The sequence below is a fragment of the Puma concolor genome, chromosome E4, assembly GCF_028749965.1.
Source record: "Puma concolor isolate L17-30 chromosome E4, mPumCon1.1.hap2, whole genome shotgun sequence".
In the NCBI taxonomy this organism is placed as follows: Eukaryota; Metazoa; Chordata; class Mammalia; order Carnivora; family Felidae; genus Puma; species Puma concolor.
Genome location: NC_141683.1, coordinates 11968164 through 11995884, shown reverse-complemented (window position 1 = coordinate 11995884; position 27721 = coordinate 11968164). Strand labels below are relative to the sequence as shown.

Here is a 27721-nt window from a genome sequence, read left to right as displayed (position 1 = left end):
ATCCTTATTAGCGTTAAGATGCAAAAGATGAAAGTATTGGAATTCTGGGTTGAATTTTAAAGCCAAATTACTGCATTAAAACATTTGATCATCAGAGTCTCAGCGCTATGTATTTGAGTATAGACTGGAACCTTCTGTTCCAGCTTATCAAAACTAAGTTTTCCAGCCACAGAACCATGAGTCTGCATCGGAAACATTATCATAATGTTGCAGATATCACTGTACAAAGGCTAGTCCGCCTTTGTGGGCTAGTTCCCGGAAATAACTTTCCAAAGAAACCTGACACCGTTTAAAAAAAAGAAAGAAAGAAGAGAAAAGAAAAAGAAAAGAAAAAAAAAGATTGCTAATACCAAACCTTGAGAAACTCCCCTTGAAATAGCAATAATGTCAAAAATCATTTGAGTCTTCACTTCCATTTTTCGTACCAACTTTAGTAGCGACTGTACAGCAAAAAAATCCTTAAGCTCTAAAAAAAAAAACCCCACAGTTTGCAAAACCCTAATCTTGAGTGTGTAAACATAAATTTTTGTACGGTAGTAATGTTTCTGTGTTGTGTTGCATTCTTTTTTTCTTTTTTCTTTTAACTTAAAAGGTTTTGGGTCGGGTACTTCTCTTCTTTATCGTAAACGTGAGCTCCTTCCTTGCCAGTAGCAATGTTGTTCTCTTTGGGTTAGTTGTTTCCATGGTCTTTACTAATAATAACGTGATATGCTTTTATTCCCTTTGGGATATATGCTTAGATATATTCTCCAGAGTGTAATTAGTGCGTCAGAGGGTGTAAACAGTCTGACAGGTCTTCTGTATCATTGCTACAAGATTGAATGTGACCTAAGGCATTTGAAGGTATCTGTTCTCCACCTGGATTCAGTATTCGATGTAATAATTTCCCACATTTGATGCCTTTATGGTAGTTATATGGCTTGTCATAATTGCCTTAATTTATCTTTATTTCATCTGAGATAATGCTTAGTATTTTTAATGACTAGGTTAACTGTGCTTTTTTACATAGAAGCTCTCTGTGTCTTTGAACCGCTAGTCTAATGGAGTCTGGTTAATCAGCCTTACCGGATTTGTAACATCTTAATATGAAATATTTCCTCTGTTAATTCTTATATGTAAAAACAAATGAAACTTTGTGAATTTTTTTCAGTGCTACTTGAGTGTCAAGAGTTACTGATTAGAGCAAACACTAGTCTTTCTTCACTATATAATTTGTTAATATTGAAGTTCAATTTAAGAATCTTATTATCTTGTTATCTTACTAAACTTCTCATTTAACTCTGATATCTTCCTCTTCTCAAATATAATTGCTACTTCATTAAAGTATTTCTTAAAGCCTTATATATTAAGTACCTAATTTATCGCCCATGATAATAAAATGAATGAAATTACTGCTTGACCTCTAGTTGTTTCTAGATCTAAATGGCTGCATAATTTTTCCAAGTTGTGTATGAATGCTGTCAGAGCTTGCTCACTGCACTAATAACAGGAGGGATAGTATCACACAGGATTTTTAAAGGATTTGTGTTTTATATTATACACTATGATACTTTTTTCCCTATTTATTGGAATATTGGTGTGTCTAGATATTTTTATTAGAAAGAAACTGATCATGTTTTTCTGCTATCCCCTCTGTGTATGTCCTTAATTTTCCCAGTTCTTAACCAGAATGGACTGTGTTACCTCTCAAAATAATGCAAAAAATATGAGCCTAAGGCAAAGCTCCTCTTTCTGGTGCTTTCTCTGTCATCTATGTTTCTCCTCAAAAAAAGTATTTATTTTTGCTTTAACACCTTTTCAGCTGCTGCTAAGGTAGTCTTGCAAATCTTGCTTGCATCTGCCCAATACAAGAGGCAATAAAGCAAAAATTAGTAATAATAACAACCTTTTTTAAAAAAATGAAAGAGGGGCGCCTGGGTGGCTCAGTCGGTTAAGCGGCCGACTTCGGCTCAGGTCATGATCTCGCTGTCCATGAGTTCGAGCCCCCTGTCGGGCTCTATGCTGACAGCTCAGAGCCTGGAGCCTGTTTTGGATTCTCTCTGACCCTCCCCCGTTCATGCTCTGTCTCTCTCTGTCTCAAAAATATAAAAAAAAAATTTTTTTTAAATAAATAGATGAAAGATTTCTACATACAGATTCAGAAGTATATGGTGAACTTTTACAGGGGTTAAAACCATTTAAGAAAAATTTCCATCTGGCAATCCTGAAGTCCATAAATTTTTAATGTGAACCTAAGGTATAAGTTGTGTATTTCCACTGTTAATTTCTTTCTTGATAATTCATCTGAATCAGTTATTTTGGTAGAATTTCTAGCAAATAGTCATCTGTGTCCATTGGCAGTGGTGGCTGGAGCGAGCTCTCTCTTGTTCGGTTTGGAATCTTGTTTGACCTCTTGTTTCTCATTTTGAGATATCTCAGGGGGGGCCTGGCTGGCTCAGTTGGTAGAGCATGTGGATGTGACTCTTGATCTTGGAGTCATGAGTTCAAGCCCCACGTTGGGCTTAGAGATTACTTCGAGGGGAGAGAGGGGAGAGAGAGGAGAGAGAGAGATGCCCAGGTGGCCCAGTCAGTTGGGCGTCCAACTCTTGCTTTTGACTCAGGCCCTGATCTCCTGGTTCCTGGGATCGAGCCCCATGCCGGGCTCTGTGCTAGTGGTGCAGAGCCTGCTTAGGATTTTCTCTCTTCCTCTCTCTCCCCCTCCCTCGCTTGAGCTCTCTCTCTCTCTCTCAAAATAAATGAGCATTTTTTAAAGAGAGAAACCGAGATCTCAAGTGAAATCTGAAGTGGGTTCATTTATTTGGCAGGTCTAGCGCGCTGTGCGGCCTTGAACTGCGCCTGTAGCCACACGGCGAGGGCTACGTGACCACTCGCCTGGCCCGCAGCACCTCCGTTTCCGGGGGCCTTTCTGCCTTGGCCTCGGGGCAAACCCTGGCTCCCACAGAAGAAGTGTTTAGGGCATGAGGTTCACACAGCTAAGAACAGCTTCTTGCACATGGGTCTTCCCTCTTCTACATCCATAGTTTGCTGTTCCCTGTGCCTTATTCTTGGAAAAGACCTTCACATTTAGAATTAAGAGTTTATGCCTCTACGCGTTCCTTTAAGCAGATTTTCTTTCCCATCTTTACCTTCCATTCCTTTTGCCAAAGGAAAATTTTCTTCAGACGATTTTTATTTTGCTTTGAAATCCAACTACCTTTGTGAGACAGACTGTGCTGGGTGGACCCTTGGCAATCCCCAGTGACGACAGTAAGAAAAAAAGGACGGCAAAACCGCGTTCCTTCTCTCCTCGCTGCCCTGGTGTCTCCATATCCCTGGGATTTCCCCCACTTTCCCTGGATGAGCCTTGCCTCAGATCTAACTTTGTGTGAGGACCAGCAGGGTTCCTTCTCCTGCTACGTCTCCTCAGATTGTTCCTCTCACAGCGCCTGAGTGGCTCGGTCGGTTAAGCGTCTGACTTGTGGTTTCAGCTCAAGTCATGATCTCATGGTTCCTGAGTTCAAGCCCCTCATCAGGCTCTGTGCTGACAGCGTGGAACCTGCTTGGGATTCATTCATTCATTCTCTCTCTCTCTCTCTTTCTCTGTCTCTCTCAAAATAAATAAACATTAAAAAAAAAAAATGTTGTGTAACATCCATGTTGGTGAAATGTAGCATTTCTCCATCGCCCATCACATCATGTTTAAATCCAGTCATCTGAAGATACTAACTTTATCTCCCATTCTTCTGTATTTTTCCACGTTACCTTGGTTCCGAGTCAGAGAAGGGAGCTTCCTCACTGTTTCCTCCTGAATTCTTCTGCCTTGACTCTTCCACCAACCCAGATTCTCCCGGTGTTTCCAGAGTCACCTCACATTCTCTCTCCTTATGATTCGTTCCCTGAAAACCCCAGCCCACACCACAAGTCGCCCCTTTGCCCTTTATTAATAAGCACAATATGCACTGCTAATAGCACAGTTTTGAATAATTAATTCTGTCGTGTGTTCAGATACTTTCAGGTTTCAGGAGCAAATCTTATTTCCCCAGGTAAAAGACAAGTTGCCTGCGGGTTGTGGCCCACACACGTTTTTCTCCTTGATGACGACAGACACACAATGGTTATGAAACGAACACCCAGCAAGCACAGTGTAATTGAGAAATATCCGGAAATTTGGAGTATCTTCATTTTTGCTTTTAATTGCCCATCTTCCAGCTAGCAAATCTGTCACTGCTCCTGCGTTTCTCACTTAATTCACGGATACAGTGTTGTTTATTCCACCAGGCACCTGACTTAGAATCCTCAGAACCCTTTTGGATTCTAGCCTTTCTTTCCCTCGTTCCCAGAACAAATTCTGTCATCAGGTGCTTCGAATGATACCTCTGTAGCTCTTCCTTCTTCAGTGTCCTCAGGCCCAGCGCAGCCCTCGGTTGTCTGTCTCACGGAAGTTCTAGCGGCTTCCTCAGCCGTCTTCGTTGCTAAGCTCCTCTCAACATGTCATTGTACCCGGGGCTTCTGTAGCAGCCTTATTTTAAAATATTGCCCAGGGCCGCATCGCATGGGTGGCTCAGTCGGTTAAGCGTCTGACTTCAGCTCAGGTCATGACCTCATGGTGCGTGAGGTCGAGCCCCGCACCGGGCTCTCTGCTCTCAGCACAGAGCCCACTTCGGTCCCTGTCTCTTTCTCTCTCTGCCCAGCTCGTGCTTTCTGCTCGTGCTTTCTGTCTCAAAAATAAATAAAAACATCAAAAATAAAATATTGCCCAGTCCAAACGCAGCACCAAGCGTGTGTGCTGAGAAAGGTAGTGAAGGCCCAGTCTTTATCCTCAAAGGCTCTAACTTCAGTGAAGCAGATCCCTGTGTGCCTCTCATGGCTCTCTCCTTCAGAAAAGCTCCCTCTTCTGTCCCGTCCAGCCCCCACTCTGCTGACACCTTTGTCTCACAGCCTCTGTACGTGTATCTCCCATTTTAGAAAAAGGCACCCTTCAAGCCCGCAGTCCCTGCCTAGAATCCCTCGTGTTCCTCCCTTTCCGGCCCGACTTTGTAAAAAGTAGCTCCGCTTACGCTGCGCGTGTCCTCGCCTGTGCCTTATTTCTCAGTGGCCCCTCTGCTCCCTTGAAACCTCCCTCAGGGACGCCACTCGTGTTTGCTCCTAAACACAGCAGGTTACTTTTTTATCATCACCTTCTTTGACAGGACCTCCTCGATAAACTCGCCTTGGGGCGCCTGGATGGCTCGGTCAGTTGAGCGTCCAGCTCTTGATTTCAGCTCGGGTCACGATCACGCGATTGGTTCATGGCATCGAGCCCCTGGTCAGACTCTGTGATGATAGTGCAGAGTCTGCTTGGGATTCTCTAACCCTCTCCTCTCTCTCTCTCTGTCCCTCCCCTGCTCATGTGCTCACTCGCTTTCAAAATAAATAAGTGAAACATTTTTAAAAACTAAAAACTCTTGCCTTTCCTTCCGTGTCACACTGTGCAGATTTCCCTCCTCCACTCACTTCTCGGGTCACTTTTCTCTCTAACCCTTAAATGCCAGTGTTCCGTGGGGCTGTGCCGTGGACCCCCCTCTACTTCTTCCGACTCTGTTTGGGATTCCTGGAGAATCCACAGCTTCTGACGTCATGTGTCAGCTGCTTCCTGAATCTCTGTCCTCAGCCCAGATTTCTCTTGAGCTTCTCTGGAGCTCACAGAACATTACAGAACATGTCTATTTGGATATCTATCCGCCAGCACCTCAAACTCCTCTGCTCCAACGCTCAGCTGCCTCTTTCCCCATCCAGTCTCCTCCTCTTTCTGAATTTGCTCTCCCAGTAGGTGGTGTCCACGTCTACTCCGTCATCTACACCAGGAACTTGGGCATCATCTTCTCTTCCTCTGAACGGTCCCACATCCTCATTCCCCCTCGTATCCAGTCACGAAGTTTTCTTGATTTTTACCAGCCCAGTATTGAAAATCTGTCCTTTCCCCTCGCCACTGCCTCCGTTTAATTCAGACGGGCATCACCTCTCTCCTAGATTCTTGTTAAAGCCTCTTAGCTGACTTCTGGGCCTCCAGTCACGAACCCCTCTGGTTCACTCTCCACACACTGGCCAGAGAGACTTCAAAATCACACCCTCCAGACGTGCCCCTTAGGTGACTGAAAGAAACCCTATTAATATCCTACCCTCATCTTGCCTCCCCACCCATCCCACCGGTCGTACTGAACTCGCTGTCCGCCAGACACGCACCCCTGCCGTTTGCCCTTGGGCGTCTGCCCGTGTGGCCTGCGTTCTCCCTTCCAGTCCCTTGTCATGTGATGGACTCTTAGTCTTCCAGAATCTTTCACTTGCTGCAGATCTGACTGTGACAAGTCTCATCCCACTCGTTATTATCTTCAGTCTGTTAACATTGCCATCTTGAACTTGAGAACATCACCAAGGATGTAATTTGAGTTTCTGTGAGTTCGTTTACTCTAGATCCCTCATGTAATGATTATCTGTCCTTTTGTGGTTGGCCTATTTCACTTAGAAATGTCCTCAAGTTTCATCCGTGCTACAGCATATGGATTTCCTTCTGTTTTAAGGCTAAGTAACATTCCGTTGTGTGTATAGACGACATCTTCTTTACGCATTCATCCATCAGACGCCTGGGTTGCTTCACACCTTGGCTGTTGTGAGGAAAGCTGTGGTGAACACGGGGGTGCAGATACCCCTCAAGATTCCGTTCTCAGTTCTTGTGGGCATAAACCCAGAGGTGGGATTACCGGATCATATTTATAGGTCTGGTGGTACCTTTTGAGGAGCCTCCACACTGTTCGCCGAAGGAGAAACACCGTCGTGCAGGCACAGTGGCGGCACCCACGGGCTCCTGTTCTCCACGTCCTCGCCAACACTTGTTACTTTCACTTTTTTCTATAGTAGCCATCCTGACAGAAGTGAGGTGATACCTCGTTGTGGTTTTTATTTCCCTGATGTTTAGTGATGTTAGATTAGTGACCTTTTCATAGGGTTATTGGCTCTTGGTGCATATTCTTTTGGAGAAATATCTATCCAAGTCCTTTGCCCATTTTTGAATTGGGCAGTTTTGTTGTTAGTGAATTGTCAGATTTCCCATATGTATTCTGCATATTAACCCCTTCTCCAGTATATGTTTGTGAACATTTTCCCCATTCCGTAGGATGCCCCCAATTAGGTTGCCTTTTAACAAACCGGGACTGCTCGAATTCGCACCTCTCCTGGTTTTGACTCTAATTCACACCAGTCCCTGTTTTCATCCCCATCCTTGCTCATCCCTGAGTCTGGCTTCCATTCTGACATTCTGACCACTCTCCCCTTCCACATTCTCTGAGCCGTCTTTACTTACTAACCCTGTCTTCCATTCCCCATGGTGTCTGCTTTCCAAACGCTTTTATAAGTGGTGGTTTTAAAATACAGGTGTATAAGTATACATTGGGTAGAAGACCAGGAAAAATGAATACTCTCTTCACTAATCTTAAATGCAATAGGATGAAGCAAAGGTTGAAATCACTGGGTTCTGAGATTAAAACTTGCAAATGAGATAATATTCCTTTTAGAGGAATATGGGCAGCAGGTTATTTTGAATCCATACATTCAGGGAGTGTGCGTGACGATAGTTGTCACTGTCACAAGGTATGTAAGTGTGTCCCAAAGCCTCACCCCTCTTTCGGCCTGGCAATCAACCTGCAGACTGACTTTAGATTGAAAACATCATGATTCTTGCTGAGTGAACCCAAAAATTTCACACTAAAAATAGAGCTAAAATAAGTGGTGGAATGTTCTGATTGGCCAAACATAATGTAAAGTTTATTTCCTAGCAAATAATGAAAGATCGGTGGATGAACGTCGGTCACGAAGAAGAAGAACTAAAGCCATATTCTGAGCCTGAACCAGATTTCAATGACACGAAACGGATAGGTAAGTATTTAAATACTGGGAGACGTGCTGGCCCTATACTGTAAGAGACCTGCACTCTACCAAAATAGTGTTTAAAAACATAAATAGGAAATCGTTTTTATTTGGAAAACACTTGCATTGTCATCTTTTCTTTCCCTGAATTTTCACCAAACGTTACAATTTCAAGTTTGTCCTCATGTATTTTAAAATCCATTTCAGTTCTTGACAACAGTGATACAGAAGTTAAAATAATGTAGATAAACCTAGTTCTTTTCTTTCAGCAAATCCCTAACAGGAGGAATGGTTTAAGTATCAGCACTGATCAGACTGATAAGTATCAGCAAAACATAGCGTGTATTTTAACCAAAAATGTGGAGGCACTTGAGCTGAGGGGATGAACACTTTGGCTCTCCCTTTCTATTTTCCGGCGTCTCGGCGGGGTGCATCCTCCCACACCCAGCCGCGCTCTGCTTCCAACCTGTTCTCTGCAACTCTGTCTCCGTTACCAAAGCCAGCAGAAACTCACAGCTGACTCATCTCAACCGTGCTCCTCTCTGTCTTGAGAGCAGAGGGGCAAGGGAGGCGTGTTCTAGGGTGTTAGGAATCGGCTCAGAACAACTGCGGGATTCAAGCCTCCCAAAGAAGAATCAGCCTGCCTTCAGATCAGAAAGTAGGAGTTGTTAGGAGATGAGAGAAACCACTCCATGGGTGGCGGACGGTGTGTTAACAGATAGAGAAAAAGAAAGAAGGGGTTTTGTGTGTGTCACAGATGGATAGTGTGTCTCTCTCTGGCTGAACAGAGGAGCTCAGGAATGTGTTAGGTGGTGAGAAGCGGGCTAGGCACGTGAATGTGGATCCCATGGTGTAGTTTCTGTATGAAAAATTGTGACTGTATAGCATCTGAATATGCAGTATCTGTGTGTTAATAATACAGAAGTTTTGGTAGTTAATGTTACTCTTTAAAATTCCAGAATTTTTCATATCTTGTGTTGGCAAACTTACATTTGTTGGTTTGTTTACTAAAATAAACCCATTTTCAGAAAATTTGCATTTTTTTTCTAGACATCATGGTCACCATGGGTTTTGCGCGAGATGAGATAAATGACGCCTTAATAAATCAGAAATATGATGAAGTTATGGCTACGTATATTCTACTAGGTAGAAAACCACCTGAAGTAAGTTCTTTACCTTTTCAGATTAATGTCAACTGTTTCTTTTTTTTTTTTTTTTTTTAATAGATTTTTTTTTTTTAAATTTTTTTTTTCAACGTTTTTATTTATTTATGGGACAGACAGAGACAGAGCATGAACGGGGGAGGGGCAGAGAGAGAGGGAGACACAGAATCGGAAACAGGCTCCAGGCTCCGAGCCATCAGCCCAGAGCCTGACGCGGGGCTCGAACTCACGGACCGCGAGATCGTGACCTGGCTGAAGTCGGATGCTTAACCGACTGCGCCACCCAGGCGCCCCTAATGTCAACTGTTTCTTGAGACAAGTGACAGCTAAGATATAATGTTAGCACATCTGTTCTGTATGGTATGGAAAATAATATAAAGGCCCTAACATTCTTATTTTTCGAGTTCAAACTCTAGATGCTAAGTTATGAGCTGATTTCATTTCCAAGTACCAGGGGGGATTTCTGCTATGCAAGAGCAGACCAAGTACCTTGCTTAGCTCCGAGGGGCACACACAGTCTAGTCTTTGAGAATGAGAGCCCCCAGGGTTGTGTCTCCAGAAACAACAGCCCTGCACAAAGGAACATGGTTATTCTGGGTGTGCAGGAAGACGAGATGGAAGGAAGGGATGGCATTTAAAACAAAACATGTATCTGAAGTGATTTGAGTAGGTGGGAACCCAGGAAAATGTTGTTTGGTGGTATTTTGCCGTCTAGAACATCCAGTGGCTCTGATCCTTGCAATGGGGAATTCTCAGGGCCGGGAGAGATCTGTATAATAAGGAGATAGATTCAGGTCAGGAATAACTGTGTACAGATGGTGGTTGAACCATAAAACCAAACAGTCCTTTGGCACAGCAAAAATAAAGGTATGAATTGAGAGTCAAGAACAGAGCCGAGAACATTGACAGCTTGTTAATGATTAGATACCTGTGGGAGGCACTTTGTGGAATAGACTGAAATTCTCTTTAATTAGACGGTAGCTGTTGGCGAAGCAGTACATTCAGCTGACGTTTACAGACTCTGCCGTGTTCTGCTCGCAAGGAGCCCTCGTTCTAGAGGGGGTCGCAGTCAGCGGTGCGCTTACAGCGTGCCGCTGCTCTGGTCGGGGGCAGGTGCGGGGCGCTCCAGGACAGACAGGACGACAGACATCCACAGCAGGCCCACACGTCAGAGGTAGAATTAGCAGTACTTGGCGGCCTGTTGGAAATGAGGCCGAGGGACCCTCAGATTTGTAGCACAGGTGACTGGTTTTGTGAGACATATTTGCCGGGATACGAAAAGAGTGGATTTCAGGGGGAAGATGAAGGTTTGTTCAACTTGAGGTGGGTGAATTTGAGATTCCTCTTGGGTGGAGCTCTTCAGTAGACACTTGGGTGTAAAGGTCTGGGTTGGAGGGAGTGTTAGAAGCAGCAGTAATACATTTGCGAGCTATCGTCAGAGGAGCACGGCACTAACGTGCCAGCCGCTGTTCTGAGGACTTCGCACGTGGTAACTCATCTGTCCCTCTCTGGCCCTGCCAGCTGGGTACTGCCATTCCAGTGGGGGGAGGAGCTCAGTGGAGACACGAACAGCTGGAGAAGCGGTATCAAAGAAGGCAAATCAAGAGAAGTTAAAGAAGTGGGAAATAGTAAAATGGTTGTTTCTAAAGTCTTTGACTTATTTCTACTTACGTGTTGAGATTTCAGTCCTGAGATCTTTAATTTTCCTCTTAAGCAAGCACTGGCGTCATAAGTATAGAGCCCAGCCCGTGCATGAATTAAAATGAAGTTTGAATTGTATCGAATACAAACAAATGAGGCTACTCTAAGTAGTAAGAGCCTGAACTCTGGAGCCAGGTTCACTGGGTTTGAATCCCCACCCCTCCTCCACCCCAGCACAGCTGCTAACTATCAACTTGGGCACTTTCCTTAATTTCTCTGTGCTTCCGATCCCTGCTCCGTGAAATGAGGATAACAGTACCTACTTCTGAGGGTCATTGAGAGGGTTAAATGAACTAATACTTGCACAGTTCCTAAAACAGTTTCTGGCACTTTACTGTGTGTTCCGTGTTCTCTGTTACCACTTTCATCAGTATAACTCTGCTATTTGTCGTTAGTAACTTTACGTATCAATTTACATTTTCCCTTGGGATGCCAGTGACTCAGTCAGAAGTTTGCGGGCAACAAACCTCTTGTGGTTACAAGGAGAGGGCTAGTGTATCGACCCCCTATTTACTGTGCTTATCTAAATAGATGTAGTCTCTAAATCAGAGTCAATAAACCAAATTTTGTTCTGTAAGTGTGGTAGGAAAAAAAAAAAAGCGGATGGTTGAAGTTAAAATTTTAGATTTCATCCTAAGTTTGAATTCCAACTATGCCTGAGTTTGAATCCCAAAGATTGCCCTTGGTCCTCCTAACCTCAGTTTTTCCATCTGTAAAGTTCAGGTTAGTAAACAATTGAATTTATTGTAATGACTACACAAAGTAACATAGAAAGAGCCTGCTTAGCAAGACACCTACTATATGATAACCATTCAGTAAGTGGTAACTGGTCTTTGGTGTTTTGACTAAACTAAGGATCCCAAACCACTTGTACAAGGTAACAGAAGGGCGCACGGACTCGTGGAGACCCACTGTACCCAGTTCTCTCCCTTCCTGGTTGCCAACTCACAGTTCTGTGTCCAAACTGATTTTTCTTTTCGGTTCTGATTACTCTTCGTATGGCTTGGGATAGATTAGAAAACCAGGAGTGCATATTGTTTGCATAAACATTTTTCTTTTAAAATCCTTGCGGTCTGTCTTCTCCTTACAGTTTGAAGGCGGCGAGTCGTTATCTAGCGGAAGCTTGTGTCAGAGGTCACGGCCCAGCAGTGACCTGAACAACAGCAGCCTCCAGTCCCCTGCCCACCTGAAGGTCCAGCGAAGCATCTCAGCAAACCAGAAGCAGCGGCGTTTCAGTGATCATGGTGGGGAGAAGTCAAACCAGTGAAAAGACACCAGTCCTGCCCAAACTTGTGTTTATCGAGAACTCCGCACTCATGTGTTTATGTGCTTGTATCATCTGTTATCACAGATTTCTATTATTGCATGATTAATAGAATCCCCCTTTTAGGGACTGACCTAACTTTTATAATCAAACAGTTTAATGTTAGTTCCAAGTGTAAAATATATAAGGAAGGATATTTTTAACTTAGAGGTTTTGTTCACCAGGAGAAACTGTGTCTGAGGATCTTCGGCTAACTGTGCTTTCTTAATGTGTTTATAGCTGGGCCCTCCATTCCCCCTGCCGTGTCATACACCAAGAGGCCTCAGGCTAACAGTGTGGAGAGTGAACAGAAAGACGAGTGGGACAAGGACTTAGCTCGGAAACTTGGCAGCACTACGGTTGGGTCAAAAAGTGAGGTGACTGCAAGTCCTCTTGTGGGGCCGGAAAGGAAAAAGTCTTCAACTATCCCTAGTGTGAGTGAACATTCTGGCACGTTGCAATTTGTTGTCAGATTGCTTTTGAAAAAAATAATCTTGGAAACCATCCTTTTAAAAAACATGTTTCAGGGCGCCTGGGTGACTCAGTCAGTTAGGCGTCTGACTCTTGATTTCGGCTCAAGTCATGATCTCGTGGTCATGGGATCGAGCCCCACATCGGGCTCTGTGTGAACAATGTGGAGCCTGCTTGGGATTCTCTCTCTCTCTCTCTCTCTCTCCCTCTCTGTCTGCCCCTCCTCTCTCTCTCTCTCTCTCTTTCTCTGTCTCAAATAAAAAATAAAAATAAAAGATTCAGAAAGACAGAAGCCAGAAGGAAAACCTACTCCTGGACTCACTAAAGTGTGAAACACACACACCAAAACCAAGTGAAAACTTCTGGAAAGTTTCCAGGATAAGGTAGAAGATGACCTTAACAGGAACAAAATTCAAACTGACATCAGATTTCTCAACAGTAGCACGAATGCAGGAAGACAAGTAGAGTGATATGTTTTAAGAACTAAAAGAGACTCACACTGAACCCAGAATTTTGTATGTAGCCAAATTGTCGTTTCAGTGTGAAAGTCCGATAAGCACGTTCTTAGGCAGCAGATATCTCAGTGGCCTCGTTACATAGTGACCTGTTTGGAAACACTGTGGTGTGAGGAGAACCGTACTCCGACAGGAAGAGAAATGAATCTGCGGTGTCGCTGGAAAATATATGCAGTTGAACATGATGAAATAACTGGTTCAGGTGTGTATGTGGTGACAGACACACACACAAAATGAAAATTCAGAACCGACATTGTGGACAATACCCAGGAAGTAAGAATGGGGTGGAGATTAAAAGAAAAGGAGCCCACGCCTTTCAGCAAAAGATAAGATCAGAATAAGTTCTAAAAAAAGTCATGGGAGGGGGCGCATCTGGGTGGCTCAGTCGGTTGGGCGCCCGGCTTCCGATTTCAGCTCCGGTCGTGATCCCAGGATCGAGCCCCGTGTCTGGCTCCACACTGAGCATGGGGCCTGAGATTCTCTCTCTCCTTCTACCCCTCTCCCCAGCTTGTGCACTCTCTCTCTCTTGCTCTCTCTCGAAAAAAAAAAAAGAAAAGAAAAAAGAGGAACAGTAGCATTGAGCAAACATGAGTTCAGGAACTTAGGGACAAACAACGTAAGAACAGAAATAGAACTTACAGCTTTTAAACCAACAGAAGAAAAAAAATTGGTTTAGCCTAGGGAAAGTAGGAAAAGGGAAGAAAGTACTTTAAATAGAAACATGAAGTAGAATACCAGAAAACCCAGCACAACCCTAATTGCAAAGGGGTTAAAACTCCCTAGCACCAACTGTCTCATGTAGTTCGTTGAAACCATATCTTTTTAAAACATGTGATTTGATTGTCGCTGCCCAGACTCTGAAATAGGTGTGCATAACCATTTTCAGAACAGATAAATGTAACCACTTTACCTGCCCACTGATCTGTTTGGAAATGCTTTTTAACTCTAATAGAGTTTAAGACGTCATTAAGAAAAGTAGTTTTCCCAGGCAGGCCATCATTTTCCCTTACCTAAACATCCGCTACAGGACACTTTCTGGAGCATCATCACCCCACAGCACAGAAAGAAAGAATCTGGTCCCTTATTTTCTGCCACCGCCCTATAGCGATCTGTCATTCCACTGGGGTGGATCTTACTTTCCCGTCGATAGCTGCCTCTTTCCTCCCATTTCCATGTGGTGCTCTTGTCTGAAGTTCCCCCCTCACGTTATGAAAATGCCATTCGTACAGGTCATTTCCAGCCCCACCTCCTGGATCGAGTGTCCTGGGACTGAGCACTCCAGATCTCGTCAGTCTTTCTGATTGTCTGTCGTGTCATCGAGCTCTCAGCTGGATGCTGTCTTGTATTGTTGGCTGTCGCTTCCCCATGTAAACCTTCTCTCCCCTTGTTTATAATCTCCTCCTGTGTGTCGACATGCTGATTCCTCAGAATCGTTGGTGCTGAGGCATGTGTGGCTTTTCAAAGCACGTTTAGTAAAGAGGGCATAACAACTCTGACACTGGTTTAAATTCAAGGTACTTATGCCACACTTCTTTATCATCTTTAAGGAAAAAAACAACACAAGCCAAAAGATTCTCATAGAGAAATTTTGTTCTGAGCCCCGTGGTTCTAAATTTATCTTCATTTACTGTATTAATTTTGGCAATGCAAGAAACCAAAATAATACATTTTGTTTGATTTTAACAGTTCAGAAATGTCTCAAGAAAAATTAACAGTTTACCCTACCTTCCATTCTCCACTTCCAATGTGACTAGTGTTATCATTTGGGAGAAATTCCTTTATAGGTTTTCCTTTTTAAAGAACACATAAATGAATATACGTGTACGTAGGGGATTTGTTTTTTTATAAAAATGAGATCATACTATATCCGTTACATTTTAATTTTCTCACTTAAAATATCATCGGGTCCTTGTACATCCAGACACCTGGAGCCACTGCGGTCTCTTGAGGGCCTGCACGTTCTCTCCTCGGTACCGACAGACGCGTGTGTCACAGTTTATTCCCCTGTCCGTGCGGTGTTTAGATTTTTCAGCTTTTCAGAGTATTTGTCCTTGGATACATAACGTCATTACTGTATTTCTCTTAAATACCTTCTCAGAAGTTTGGTTTCTGGGTGACCAGGTTTTTTTAACCTCAGGTGGCTCACCCCAGTCTCCAGTGTCCCTGAGTGCACAAGCCACCCCCCTCACTGCCACCCCCTCATCCAGGGCCCCGGTGCTAATGCTGGGCGCTAATGCACGCTCCTGGCTATGTGCGTACCCTTGGAACATGCACAGTTAAATTTTTAATAGATGCTACCAGCATAATTTCGATGGCTGGAGTAATTAGAGTAATTCTATCTCCACAAGCTCATCAACAACTGGATATTAATCGACCTTTAAAATCGTTGCCTGAGGGCCGAAAAACAAAAAAGTGTATCCTTTTTGCCATTAATTTGCATTTTCCAGACTACGGTGACATTGATGGCATGGCCCGCAAAGCGTAAAATGTTTGTCATCTGACTCCTCACACAAAGTTTCCCGTTGCCGAAATACAAAAGCCAGATACACAGCTCTGATCCCTTTCCTTTGAAGTAATGTCCAGGAGGAAGGAACTGAGCATTTACAATCCAGGTGCTGTCACATTATGAAATATTGGTTGAAAAAATAAACATTTTTACCCTTGATTCTATTAATTTGTAAAATGGAGTATAATAGGGGCGGGCACCTAGGTGGCTCAGTCAGTTGAATGTCCGACTTCAGCTCAGGTCAGGATCTCCCGATTCATGGGTTCAAGCCCCGCATCGGGCTCTGTGCTGACAGCTAAGAGCCTGGCCCTGGTTTCGGATTCTGTGTCTCCCTCTCTCTCTGCCCCTCCCCGGCTCACACACATGCACGTACGCACTTTCTCTGTCTCTGTCTCTCAAAAATAAAAAATGTTTAAACTTTTAAACAAAAAATGGAATATAACAGAAAATATTTAATGCACTCAAATGGCATGACATGGCTTTTCACTTTCTTTTTTCCTAAGTTTTTATTTAAATTCCAGTTAGTTAACGTGCAGTGTAATATTAACTTCAGGTGAACAATACAGTGATTCCATATTGCCATACAACACCTGGTGCTGATCACAAGTGCCCTTAATCCCCACCCCCTGTTTTCCCTGTCCCCCCTCCCACCTCCCTTCCGATGGCTTTTTGCTTTCTGATGGAAAAATAAATCATGAGATGAATAGATAATTTAGTAAGTCATGTAGTTTAGCAGTACTTTTTTAAGTTTTTGGTTTTTTTTTTTTTCCTTGAGAGAGAGAGACAGAGACTCCCAAGCAGGCTCCACACTGTCAGTGCAGTCTGATGCAGGGCTCGATCTCACGAACTGTGAGGCCGTGACCTGAGCCAAAACCAAGAGTTGGACGCTTAACCTACTGAGCCACCCACGCACCCCAACAGCACTTTTAATGTTTATGAATTAGAAACCTTTTTAAACCAGTAGTAAAATTTCTTACTTGTCAGTCTGCATTACTTAACATTGGTCTACTGTATGACTTAAGGGTGATACTGACAGGCTATAGAGAGCAGTGGGGGCAGGTCTGAGGTAAAGAGTTAAATAGATGTAATGGTTGGTGAAATTTGTTGATTATCTGTATCATCTCTTTTATTTTTCGTCACCCACAACATCACAGACTCTAAACGATGGGAGTGTTTCTCTTTGTGAAAGACCTTAGGACTCTTTCTGCAGTAATAGGCAGGAAAAACAAACAATATTCTTCCCTTCCAGAAACTCCCATCCAAAAATTTTGGTGCGTAGCAGTTAATGGTAAGCTCTTGGCTAGTCTAGAAACTTGGAAGCCAGATGTTGAGTTTTGAAGATGCAAATATGTTACGCTGTTTGTTCTTTTTTTTAACTTTTTATTTTTGAGACAGGGAGAGACAGAGCATGAACGGGGGAGGGGCAGAGAGAGAGGGAGACACAGAATCTGAAACCGGCTCCAGGCTCTGAGCAGTCAGCACAGAGCCCGACGCAGGGCTCGAACTCACGGACAGTGAGATCATAACCTGAGCCGAAGTCGGACGCTTAACCGACTGAGCCACCCAGGCGCCCCAGTTATGCTGTTTTTTAATCAAAAGACAATAAAACTTGAAAATGTGTTTTTCAATGATATTCGTCACATATGCTAAGTAATACAAAATAGAAAATTTTGTGTCTTGTAAAAAATACTATTAATCACCGTCTTTAAAAGAACAAGGGAAAGGAGAAACTACTTTCAGGGAGACTCGGAAAGGTTAAGATAATGATTATAAAATAAAATGTTTTACATAAAAATTATAGCGTGATTATATAACATGCGGTCTAGTATAAAATAAGCCCAGGGGGTTGTCTACAGGGGTTGGTTTCTTAGGAAATGCAGAAAAATTTGTATATCCCCTTTAGGGAAGTTGCCAAGCTGAGAGTTAAGGGGTCTGCAAGGGTAGTTTCTCTCTAGGTCCCAAATCCTAAACAAAAAGAGCCTTACTTGTTCATCAGCCATCAGAGCTTTGTTATGTGAACTGGGAAAGTCAGTTCTAAAAGTTAGTTTTACAGATGAACCTGTATCACATGGAGTCAGTGAACCTGTGTTTCTATAACTTGTGCATGATCCTTGGCTGTTTGCCTGGCGGCGGTGGGTGGGGGGGGGGGCTGCTACCCCCAGTGTCACTGGCATCCAGGGGCAAAGAGAGGTGGCGTGGGAAGATCCCGAATCCAGAAGGCACAGTTTTGAAGGAAAAACTGTTCACCCATCACACTTGGAGAAACAAAATAGTGTTACTGAAAATGGCCAGAGACAATTGGCCAGGAATTTGTGCACAATTAGGTTGCTCCTGTGACAATACAGCCCAAATGATGAAATCATCAAAAGTAAAGGTTTTTTTTTTTAAGAACTGTAATGCAAGCTAGTTTCATAATGCATCTCTCCATGGTGAAACCTGAGTTGTCTGCCTTCACTTAATGTGGACAGTGTCTTACCTAAAAACATATTCTTCATCATCTTAGTCTGTTTTGCTGCCGTACTTTTATAGCTTTTAGTTTTTGTTTTTTGTGTAAATGGTGACAAAATTCCTTCCACCCAGGAGCCTGCACTTTTGAAGAGTTTGAAATCTGCACTTTAACAGTTTTGTTTATATGAGGCTTTTTTGTTCCTCCAAACTTAGTTGAAGCATATATCTATTAACTTTCTTGCCCTTATGATTAAACACATTTTAAGTTGGTTATGTATTTTAGAGAAGAGTGAAAGTTCGATTAGCCAGAAATACGGTATTTTTTTCTGTTGGAATAAGGATTCAACAGAAGATTATGTACCCCTTTTGGAAGTCATTCCTGTACAGTTTAGTACTAGTAACTAGTTGGGATTTGGGCAGGCACGACAGCAGGGGTTATAGATCAGTGCTTGTGTGCATGACAAGGAGATTCTGTCCCCTTTTGCCTGTTCCCTCTCATTTCTCCAGAACTTCTCAGACTCGGCTTGCCTCCTGGCTAAGACCTGCAGTGAGGGAATGTCCTGAGGCTCTGCACACGCACACTGTTGGTGGCCGCAGCAGGGCATGTCTCTGACCCTGGAGATTTAGTCCCCTTAACATTACCATTGACTGGGGTGGGGTGGGGGGGGGTCCCCTGAGCAGGTGAAGAATGGCAGCCTGCAGGTTTCCAGGGGGCCGCCATTGTCACCGCCACAGGTTTCCGGTTTGTGGTGATGTTTCTCGTGGAGTCGTCTCTTGCCCCTGGTTCCATAGCACTGCCTGTACCCCTGCCCCCACCCAAACACCTGCTCACTGCTGCTGTAGAGGACGAGCTAAAATCATACGAGCTTGTTAGGCTTTGCCTTTCACTCCTACAATCTGAGAGAGAGGGGGTGAGGAGGGTGTGGGGGGAGGGAGGGAGGAGTGGGTGAGATCGAGCTTATTAATGTAAGGTTCTGAGAAATGAAAATGCTGCCATGGATTTTTTTTCTTCAGAGTCCTTTGCATTCATTTCTTAAATGAATTTCTTTGACTTTCCACAGCTACAGCTACAATTTTAAGATGGCTTTTTTTTTTTTTCCTTCTTAAAGAGCAATGTCTATCCTGGAGGTAGCATGGCAAGAAGGAACACGTATGTGTGTGAAAGGAGTGCAGATCGATATGTGGCGTTGCAGAACGGAAAAGACAGCAGGTACCTGTCACAGCGCCACATGGTGCTGTCTTTGTCATCCTCGTGCAGGACTGCTCTTGCGCAAAGAGGAGCCGAACGGGTCCAGGGGAAAAGGGAGCACTAGAGAGAATGGTTGCAAGCAAGCACTCTAACGAAGGCGTCTCCCCTCCTGTACCAGAATGGAAGGATGGGAACCTACTTTGGGGAAAGAGGAGATAAATGCTCTTACCCCGAGCTTTGCTAGATAAAATCTGGTAGTAAGTGTTCCCCCGTAACAAAGCACATCATACTAATCATCCTAATCTGATCTTAATTTCAGTCTTGTTCTCTTATCTACGTGCCGCTTCCTTTTTATCTTTGACTTCATTTTTTTTTTTAACCTTTGTTTCTTACCCTTCCCCCTCCCATCAGGCCATTGTTGTATCCAAATAATGAAGGTCTGCTTCTTCTTCCTCTAAAGAAATGTGGCCATCTTAACTGATGATTGAGAACCATAGAATTCTCAACATGTTTTATTTTCAAGAATGATAAATCATATTATTTTTATTATTTAAGAAATTTAGCTTCTTTTCATCGTGAGTTGTAAGGACTATTCGCCAATATAGTACCAAAGTGCAGGGAGCCTGTTCAAATAAAATTCCGTTCTTAGCCCCATTCCTCGTCATTTCAGTGGACTGGACAGGGCATGCTTACCACTGGTTTCCTCTCCATTAATGGACATGTAAAGTGTTATTATAAGGCGTGCAAAGTAAATGTATTATCCTCAGATAGAAGATCCTTCAGGCTAGAAAAGGAGTTGAGGATTGATTTCTGACATATTACTTTTCCTATACCAAGTCCTAATCTGTAGCTCCTTTGACCTACGACAGTTAACCTATTGATTAATAATATGAGCTGAAAACATTTTGATGATGTTTCTGGAGACTGTATTTTTGCTGTAATTATGAATTCCTATTGGATGAGGGACAATAAACCACAGCATCATGTTACATCAAACTCTTGAGTGTTGGGAAGTGGAAAAGGTCTCCGATCGTAAAAGGAACTTCATGCCTTCTCAGATTCGCATTTGTAGAGCAAGCGTGTGTGAGATCTTTTCAGTGGAAGGTGGTGGTAAATTCATTCTGTACCTTTTTGGCAAGAATACGGTTTTGTTATTCACGAATGACGCCACTAATGTAAATTCTTTTAAGTGTCTCAGTCATGAAAGGTACAGTCAATTTAGATTTTTAAAGGTCTGTTTCTTAAATTTTAGTAAACTGCAGTTTCTCTTCTTTTTTACATTTCCATGGTCTTCTCCACTGTTTTCTGTCAAAAGCCTTACGGAGATGTCCGCAAGTAGCATATCTTCTGCAGGCTCGGCTGTGGCTTCTGCTGTCCCCTCGGCTCGACCACGCCACCAGAAGTCTATGTCCACTTCCGGCCACCCTGTTAAAGTTACACTGCCAACCATCAAAGACGGCTCTGAAGCTTACCGGCCCGGGTAACGCGCTGGGTGCACCTCATTTCAAAACATAGCACCAGGGGCGCCTGGGTGGCTCAGTCGGTTAAGCATCCGACTCTGGATTTTGGTCATCATAATCTCATGGTTCGTGAGTTCGAGCCCTGCGTCGGGCTCTGCACTGACAGCGTGGAGCCTGCTTGGGATTCTCTCTCCCTCTCTCTGTGTCTGTGTGTGTGTCTCAAAAATAAATAAGTAAATATTAAAACAAAAATACATGATAGGCACCATCACATTAAGAACTTTCTGAGAAGATTCGGTATCTGTAGCAAAGGGAAAAGTTGAATCGTAACATAAACATACCACATTCCTACTGTTTTCAAAAATGTTGCTTATGACTTAAATCATTTCCTAGAGGAATTTTCTGTAAGGATCTTGTTTTAAATCCATCCCTGAAGTATTGCTGCCTGATTTGTCATTCAGGTAAATTGAATTTTTTATGATCTAACAACAAAAATACTTGAGACTGAGAATGGAGACTTCTGGCTAACCCTGGCTGCTGCCCGGTACCTTTTTGAAGTAAAACCAGACTTTTTGTTTCTCTGTCAGGGAAACAGATGATCTCAAAGAGCCCTTTTAGGTACAAAATGATATGCCTGTTTTTCTAGTATTTGTCTATGCTAGGATTTCTCCAATTCAGGAACATCTTTAGTTTGGTTCGTTATTCGTATTGGTGATGTCCTGTAGCATCGTGCTGTCCCTGAGGCCTAGCTTGTAAATAGGAAATGACTCCATTCAGATGCTTTCTGATAAATAGTAAAATCCATGTTCCACGTTGCTAAACGGTTGAAGTTAAGAGAATAATAAAAAAATATACATGCAGCAGCCCCAGTCTGCCATTCCTGATACTGAAGGGTATTTGTATCCTTGTTTCAATAGCTTCTCAATCCTTAATAACTGTATTTTTATAAAAGGTGTTTAGTTGCAAACTGAAATGTTATCCCTCTCCGTGCAGTGATACCCTAAGTGCAGCTAACACGTGGATGTCTAACATGAGCAGAGAAAACGGGGCCTAACGGAAGTAGCCATGGCAAGGTTCGGGTAGTCTCTAGCATGAGAGCTCTCTCTGCCATTATTGTGAATAATAGATCTTCATTTGTCCCCACAGGGCGACCCAGCGAGCGCCTGCTGCTTCCCCATCTGCTCACAGTATTAGTGCCAGCACCCCAGACCGAACCCGCTTCCCCCGGGGGAGCTCCAGCCGCAGTACTTTCCACGGCGAACAGCTCCGGGAGCGACGCAGCGCCGCACACAACGGGCCACCCGCTTCCCCTTCCCACGAGACGGGCGCCTTCGCGCACGCCAGGAGGGGAACGTCAACGGGTATAATAAGCAAAATAACATCCAAATTCGTGCGCAGGTCAGTACCGAGGTGCTGTGGTGTTTGGCTTCCTCTAGGAATTAGAAAGGAGACTTGTTTTTGTTTTGTTTTGTTTTCTTTAATCTTTGCGGTGATTTTCCAGAGTGGTTTCCTGGTATTTCACCAGAGCCCCTCTTTTACAGAAGTTTGAAGAAGAAAATCAAAGCAGATGTAAAGTATTTTTCCCCTAAGAGACAGAGAAAAAAATGGGCAAGATAAGAATTTTTAAATTGTATAAAACAGATTGGAAAGAGCAAGAATTTGACATTAAAAAAAAAATGTGTATGTTTTAACAAAAAGATTATCCCCAACTCAAAACCCTGGATTTAAAAAGAGGAAATCAGAGTTTCCATTTATCCTTCAAATAATATGTCTTGGGAATACTTCTAAATCACTCAGTAATAATATCTAGTTCACTTTTTTTTCCTTCCCTGTGAAAAGCCTGTGTCCTGGAGTCACATAGATGACTTAAATAATTTTACATCCCAAAGCCTACCATGAAAATACAGCAGACACACAATGAACACAAGCATAGCAAACTTCTGATCAGATAGCGGAATCGTGCTCTCTTCTAAAGCGTAAGCATGATCGCACAGCACATATTGATTGTGGAGGTTGCTGAACACAGTGCGGTGGCTGTCCATTTGATCTATTATTAGGTCCTCCTAAAAGCCTGCTAGAATCCTGTATGTACAAAGCCCTGTGCTAGGAGCAAGACGCAAAGGTGAACAAGACCGCGTCTGTGCGCAGTCCTGAAAGGGGCAGGCCTGTAAGCAGCTAGCTGTGATGGCAAGCAATACAGCAGCGGCCTGGGGTGGCCCGGGGACGGCACAGGCAGTGATGAGGGGGAAGGGTAAAGCTCTGTACCATATAGACATTTGAGCAGGGACAGTTGTTACGCTTGCTTTAAAACGGGAGGAGTTATTATGCTTGCTTTAAAAGATATTAATTAAATACTTAATTGTCCAGGTTATTAGTGTTTTAGGATTTCAAAGAGTGCGAGTAGAAAAGAGAAGAACAGCTTTAGTCTCTTGTCTTCTCATGGACCAGTTTGCCCAAGATCACAGCTGAATTTAAAACTTAATTTTTTTTTTATGTTATTCATTTCTGAGAGAGAGAGAGACACAGAGCATGAGCAGGGGAGGGGCAGAGAGAGAGGGAGACACAGAATCCGAGGCAGGCTACAGGCTCCGAGCTGTCACTACAGAGCCTGATGCAGGACTTGAACTCCCGAACCGCGAGATCATGACCTGAGTTGAAGTCAGACGATCAACTGACTGAGCCACCCAGGCGTCCCTGAATTTAAAACTTTAAATACTCAAACACAACATCAATTTCTAACCGTATCAACAGTGATGTACCATTTGGGCACTGACCATGCAGCCTGACACCTTGAGAGAGAAAGACCCACAAGCTCAGACTCTGCATGACAGACTATAATGCTGGCTGTCCACCTGCAGGGTCCTAGTTAGATTAGCAGTGGTTTCTGCTATTGGAATGTGGCTCACTATTTAAAGCCCTTTTTAAAAGCCAGTACTTTCTCCTGATTAAGCCAGGATTCATTTCAAAGTGAAGGAAAATGGTTTTGAGTTGCAAAGCCTGATCACTAATTGTACATGAAGCCTTGTGTAAAATATTTCCCTTTACTTTGCAATGAAAATTTTGATTCTAGAGAGAACATAGTAAAAGGGCCCTTGACAGGAGGTCAGGACAGAATGCAAGAAAGTGGCCTGGAGACGGTCTGTTGGGTGGATGGATGAAGGGTTGCCACAGAGCCATCAGTTTAAGAGATGTGAGGCCCTGCCTGTGCTGGGCACCTACCGGGTGCTGTTGGTACGGCCGTGAGCGAGACCGACGCGGCCCCCACTCCAGGAGCAGCTCGCACAGTTCTGCCGCCTTGCACGCAGTTGAAACGTTTTCCCGCTCGCTTTTAGGTTTCCTCCTCCCTCTCAAACTAGCTATTCCTTCTCGGGCTGTTTGCTGGTTCTTTTCAGGTCCCCTTGCCTTTCCCCCTGACCTCTGTCAGATCGCCCCAGCGTTCAGGCTTCGGACACGTTCTCTTCTCTGGCTGGCCTCACTGTTGGCGGTGATCACATTCAGGCCCGTGACCCTGCATTCCGTCCCACGTTAACAACTCCCACACTTCTGCCTTTAGCCCAGCTCTCTCCTCTGAACTACAGACTCACATATCCAGTGTCTACCCAGCCTCTGCACGCTGACGTGTGATGGTCTCCCAGACTGAGCGTGTCCAAAATGCAGCTCTCTCTCCTCTTCCCAGAAGCATCCTCCCTCATTCTTCACCACATTGGGTACCAACAGCACCGTCCCTCTGGTTCTCGGACCACAAGCCTTGAGTTATTTCTGAGAGCACACGCCGGGCCTGCTGGCCTGTGGCCGTGGCTCTCTGCCGTCCCAGCATCTCCTGGACGTAGCTTCTCGGTCACCGAACCCACCGCTCGTCTTCCCCCTGCGAACAGGTCTCTTCGCTCCCGCCCTTGGCCCCCTATTCTGTGTTCAGCATCGTCTGTCCCCTTGCTTTTACCCTGCTCACAATACAATTTGAAACCCGCAGTGGCCTCCGAGGCCCTACGCGGTCTGGCCGTGCATTTCTGCTCTGACCCCTCTTCTGTCCCTTCCTCTCTCTGGTCCCACACCGGCCACACGGGGCACCTGAATGTCCTCGCGCACGCCAGGCCCGGGCGGGATCTCGTACCCGCTGTTCCTTCTGCCCCGAGTCCTCATCCCCCACGCCGCTGCCGGCTTCTTCCCCACCACCTTTGGGTCTTTGCTGCAGTGTCCCTTCCTCGGTGAGACCTTCCTCAGTCCCCTCTTTACAATCACAGCCTCCTCCTCCCGACACGCCCTCTCCCAGCTCTGTCTTCCTCCACAGCGCTCCACACTACCTGCCCGAACACCCCGCTCGGCGTGGCGTTCACCGTCTCTCTCTTGCAGCTCTGAGATGAGCCCCTTGAGAACCTGGATGTGCTTGTTTGCTTTGTTTTCTGCTAAATCTTCTGCTGAGTATCGAGTGCCTACTATGACACAGAAGATGACATTCGATAAACATTTCCTTATTTGGTCAAATAGTGTGGAAGACAAATTTTTAAAGTGAGCAAATAAGGTTGTCATGAATCCTGGTAAGTGCCGGGCAGGAAGCGGGTCCCAAAATAGAGAATAAGGCTGGGGGCTAAGGGCGTTCAGGGGTAGCCTCAGAGGGGAGCCAGCATGAACATTTCTGAAGTTCCACGATGCTCTTCTCAGTTTCTGAACACGTCACATAGCAGAGGGACCTGGGAGGCAGCCGGGGGGGGGGCGGAGAGGACAGGAAGGAGGTTGTTTGTCTGCTGACCTTTGTCAGCAGTTTGGTAGCAGATTTTAACGTCTTTTGATTTTTGACATGTTTTAATTAATCCTGGGTCTGGTTAGAGAAGAGGAAAAATTTGCACTTCTCCCGTGAGGTGACCTGTCACCACGTGGACAGCTTTGGCTTTGCGGACGTGTTTGCGTTCGCTGCCATGCGTACGGGATTCCCTCCCGTCCCGCTGTGTAGCTTGAGAGCGGGCCGTGCAGACACCGCCCACGATCTGATGCAGGAGACCGGCAAAGCATCGGTCTCGGGACCAGGAGTGAACTTGCCGGCTTCTGCAGCCGCGGGCAGGCTGCAAGGACAGTGGGTCTTCTGTACGTGCAGCATGTTGCACTTTGGGGAGGGTTGGAGCCTCGGAGGTAAACTGGAGAGTTTCTTGATGTTCCGGAGCTGTTCCAGCCTTATTATTTGTCACTCTCACCTCAGCTCCCACATTGTCAGTCCTTCCCGCTCGCATCTTCCTAAGTCCATCCTGGGTTCAAGCCCCGCCCTTCTCTCTGTTCCCTTTGCCCTCCTCACTCCGCTGTGCCTAAGGCCGGAAGAAATGGAACCCGCACGCGGGCAGCCCACGTGGCCAGCAGCACAACTGGGAACGCTCGGGGCCAGGGCTGATCGGGGCCCAGCCTAGCCCCACGACACCTCACGTACTTCGGGACCGACTGCGTCGTGTGCCACCAACTGCTTAAAAAGATGGAAAGACAGGATGTTGCAGGGGAAATAGGAAAGGGATCTGGGTCACTAAACTTTAAGAAGGGAAGGATAGAGACTAGTTCAGAGTTAATCATTCATGTACTTGAAAACCGTGATGACAAAGAAGAAGCCAGTTAGTAAGTTCTTCCCGGCCGGTGAGGAGGCTGTAGGCTGAAACGACCACGTGAGAGAGTGGCTTTCTGGTCTTAGGAAGGAACTTGCCAGTTAGGAAGGTGATTTTCCGCTAGAGTCCTCAGTCAAGGGAGGATGTAGACGCACTATTTCAAAAGCCTTTTAAATAGCATTTAGAACCATTTGTTTTGCACAGGTTCTATAGAGCTGCTGTGTAAACTGGAGATTAGATCAAACCTTAAGAGTTTTTAACCATAGCTCTCTCTTAATAGGGAATAACCAAATTCGTTAGTTGAGTATGTCTTGCCATGTGTAAGATATTTGGCTTCTTTTTTTAAGTCTTAAATGTTGGAGAGCCCTGCCACGCTGCATATGGTGTTAGAGCCAGCTGGCTTTCTGTACCCCCAGCCGCCTCCCTCCGTGGCGACTGGAAGATTTGAAACCTTCACCAGGTAGCAGACATGCCTTGAAGTCAGGGTTTCTGTTGGCATCCAGGAGGCAGGAGCAGGGTGCGGGAACGACGTGACCCGTCGGTGACAGTTTCAACAATTGCAGCAGGGGAAGTAGTGTCAGAGGAGGGTGTCATCCCTAATGCTTACAGTTCAGCAGCAGTGGAATAGGTGTTTGCTAACAGTGACTTACAAGGCAAAATACAAAGAGAACAGAAGCCCCATGAGACGTGTATTCCTTTGTATGAAAGCGGTGGCATCACTGTCTTTCCCAGCTGCTGGGCTGCCCTCCAGTCTATACCAGCACACCAACATGTGACTGAAAATGTACATGTCAGTGTTTTATTTATGTGCATGTGCTGTAATAAAGATAAATTTTACATAGATGTCATTGAAGCATTACACTTCCTGTTGAAAACGCCAGTTATTAAACATAGAAATTTAAGAAACCACAATCCGAATGCAAAAATACGTCTTCTTTGTCCTTTTTGATTCAGAGAGCGAGATGGTTTTTACACAGTATGTTTGTCAAGAAAGGCATAAGTATTTTTAACCTCCAGTTCGAGTTTTAGAGCTTAGTGTATGGATATGATTTGGTAATTTAGGGAATGAGGACAGTGGCCCTGATTTTCTTCCTATTGCATTCACTTTACATAAATAGTATAAATGTTTCCAGAATGGTTAAAACATTAAGAAAACATGAACTTAAGGGTTTGAGTTGGTTATTTTTTTTCCCAGCCATGTGGTGGTATTTCACTATCCCAAGTCAGCTCTGCACATTTAAACTGGTGTGTAGCTCGATGCTCCTGTGTCTATTCTTAATTGCATTTGACAATGACAGAGTAGTTAAAATTTTGGTAGACTTAAAAACCATTCATGATGTTCAACAAAAGGACAATTAGTGGAGTTTTCCTGGTTTTATTTCACAGGTGGATGTCCAGGTAAGATCAATGTTTCTGTTTAAGACTGATTTCATGTTTTAGACTCACCTGCTTGGATAGGCTGTTGGTTTGCTGTAACATTTCATCATGTGCATGAATCATGAGTGTGA

The 27721-nt window shown here is 44.4% G+C and overlaps 1 protein-coding gene across 2 annotated transcripts in view; it reads left to right on the top strand.

Moving 5' to 3' along the window:
* The window catches only part of MARK1 (microtubule affinity regulating kinase 1), a 119562-nt gene that overhangs the window by 85650 nt on the left and 6191 nt on the right, over nt 1-27721 (top strand). For both annotated transcript variants that reach the window (XM_086693948.1, XM_086693947.1), the window contains exons 10-16: nt 7788-7887; nt 8929-9041; nt 11833-11986; nt 12286-12479; nt 19095-19195; nt 20490-20654; nt 21781-22032. In XM_086693948.1, coding sequence (XP_086550074.1) covers nt 7788-7887; nt 8929-9041; nt 11833-11986; nt 12286-12479; nt 19095-19195; nt 20490-20654; nt 21781-22032 — 1079 coding nt within the window. The remainder of the gene's footprint in view (nt 1-7787; nt 7888-8928; nt 9042-11832; nt 11987-12285; nt 12480-19094; nt 19196-20489; nt 20655-21780; nt 22033-27721) is intronic.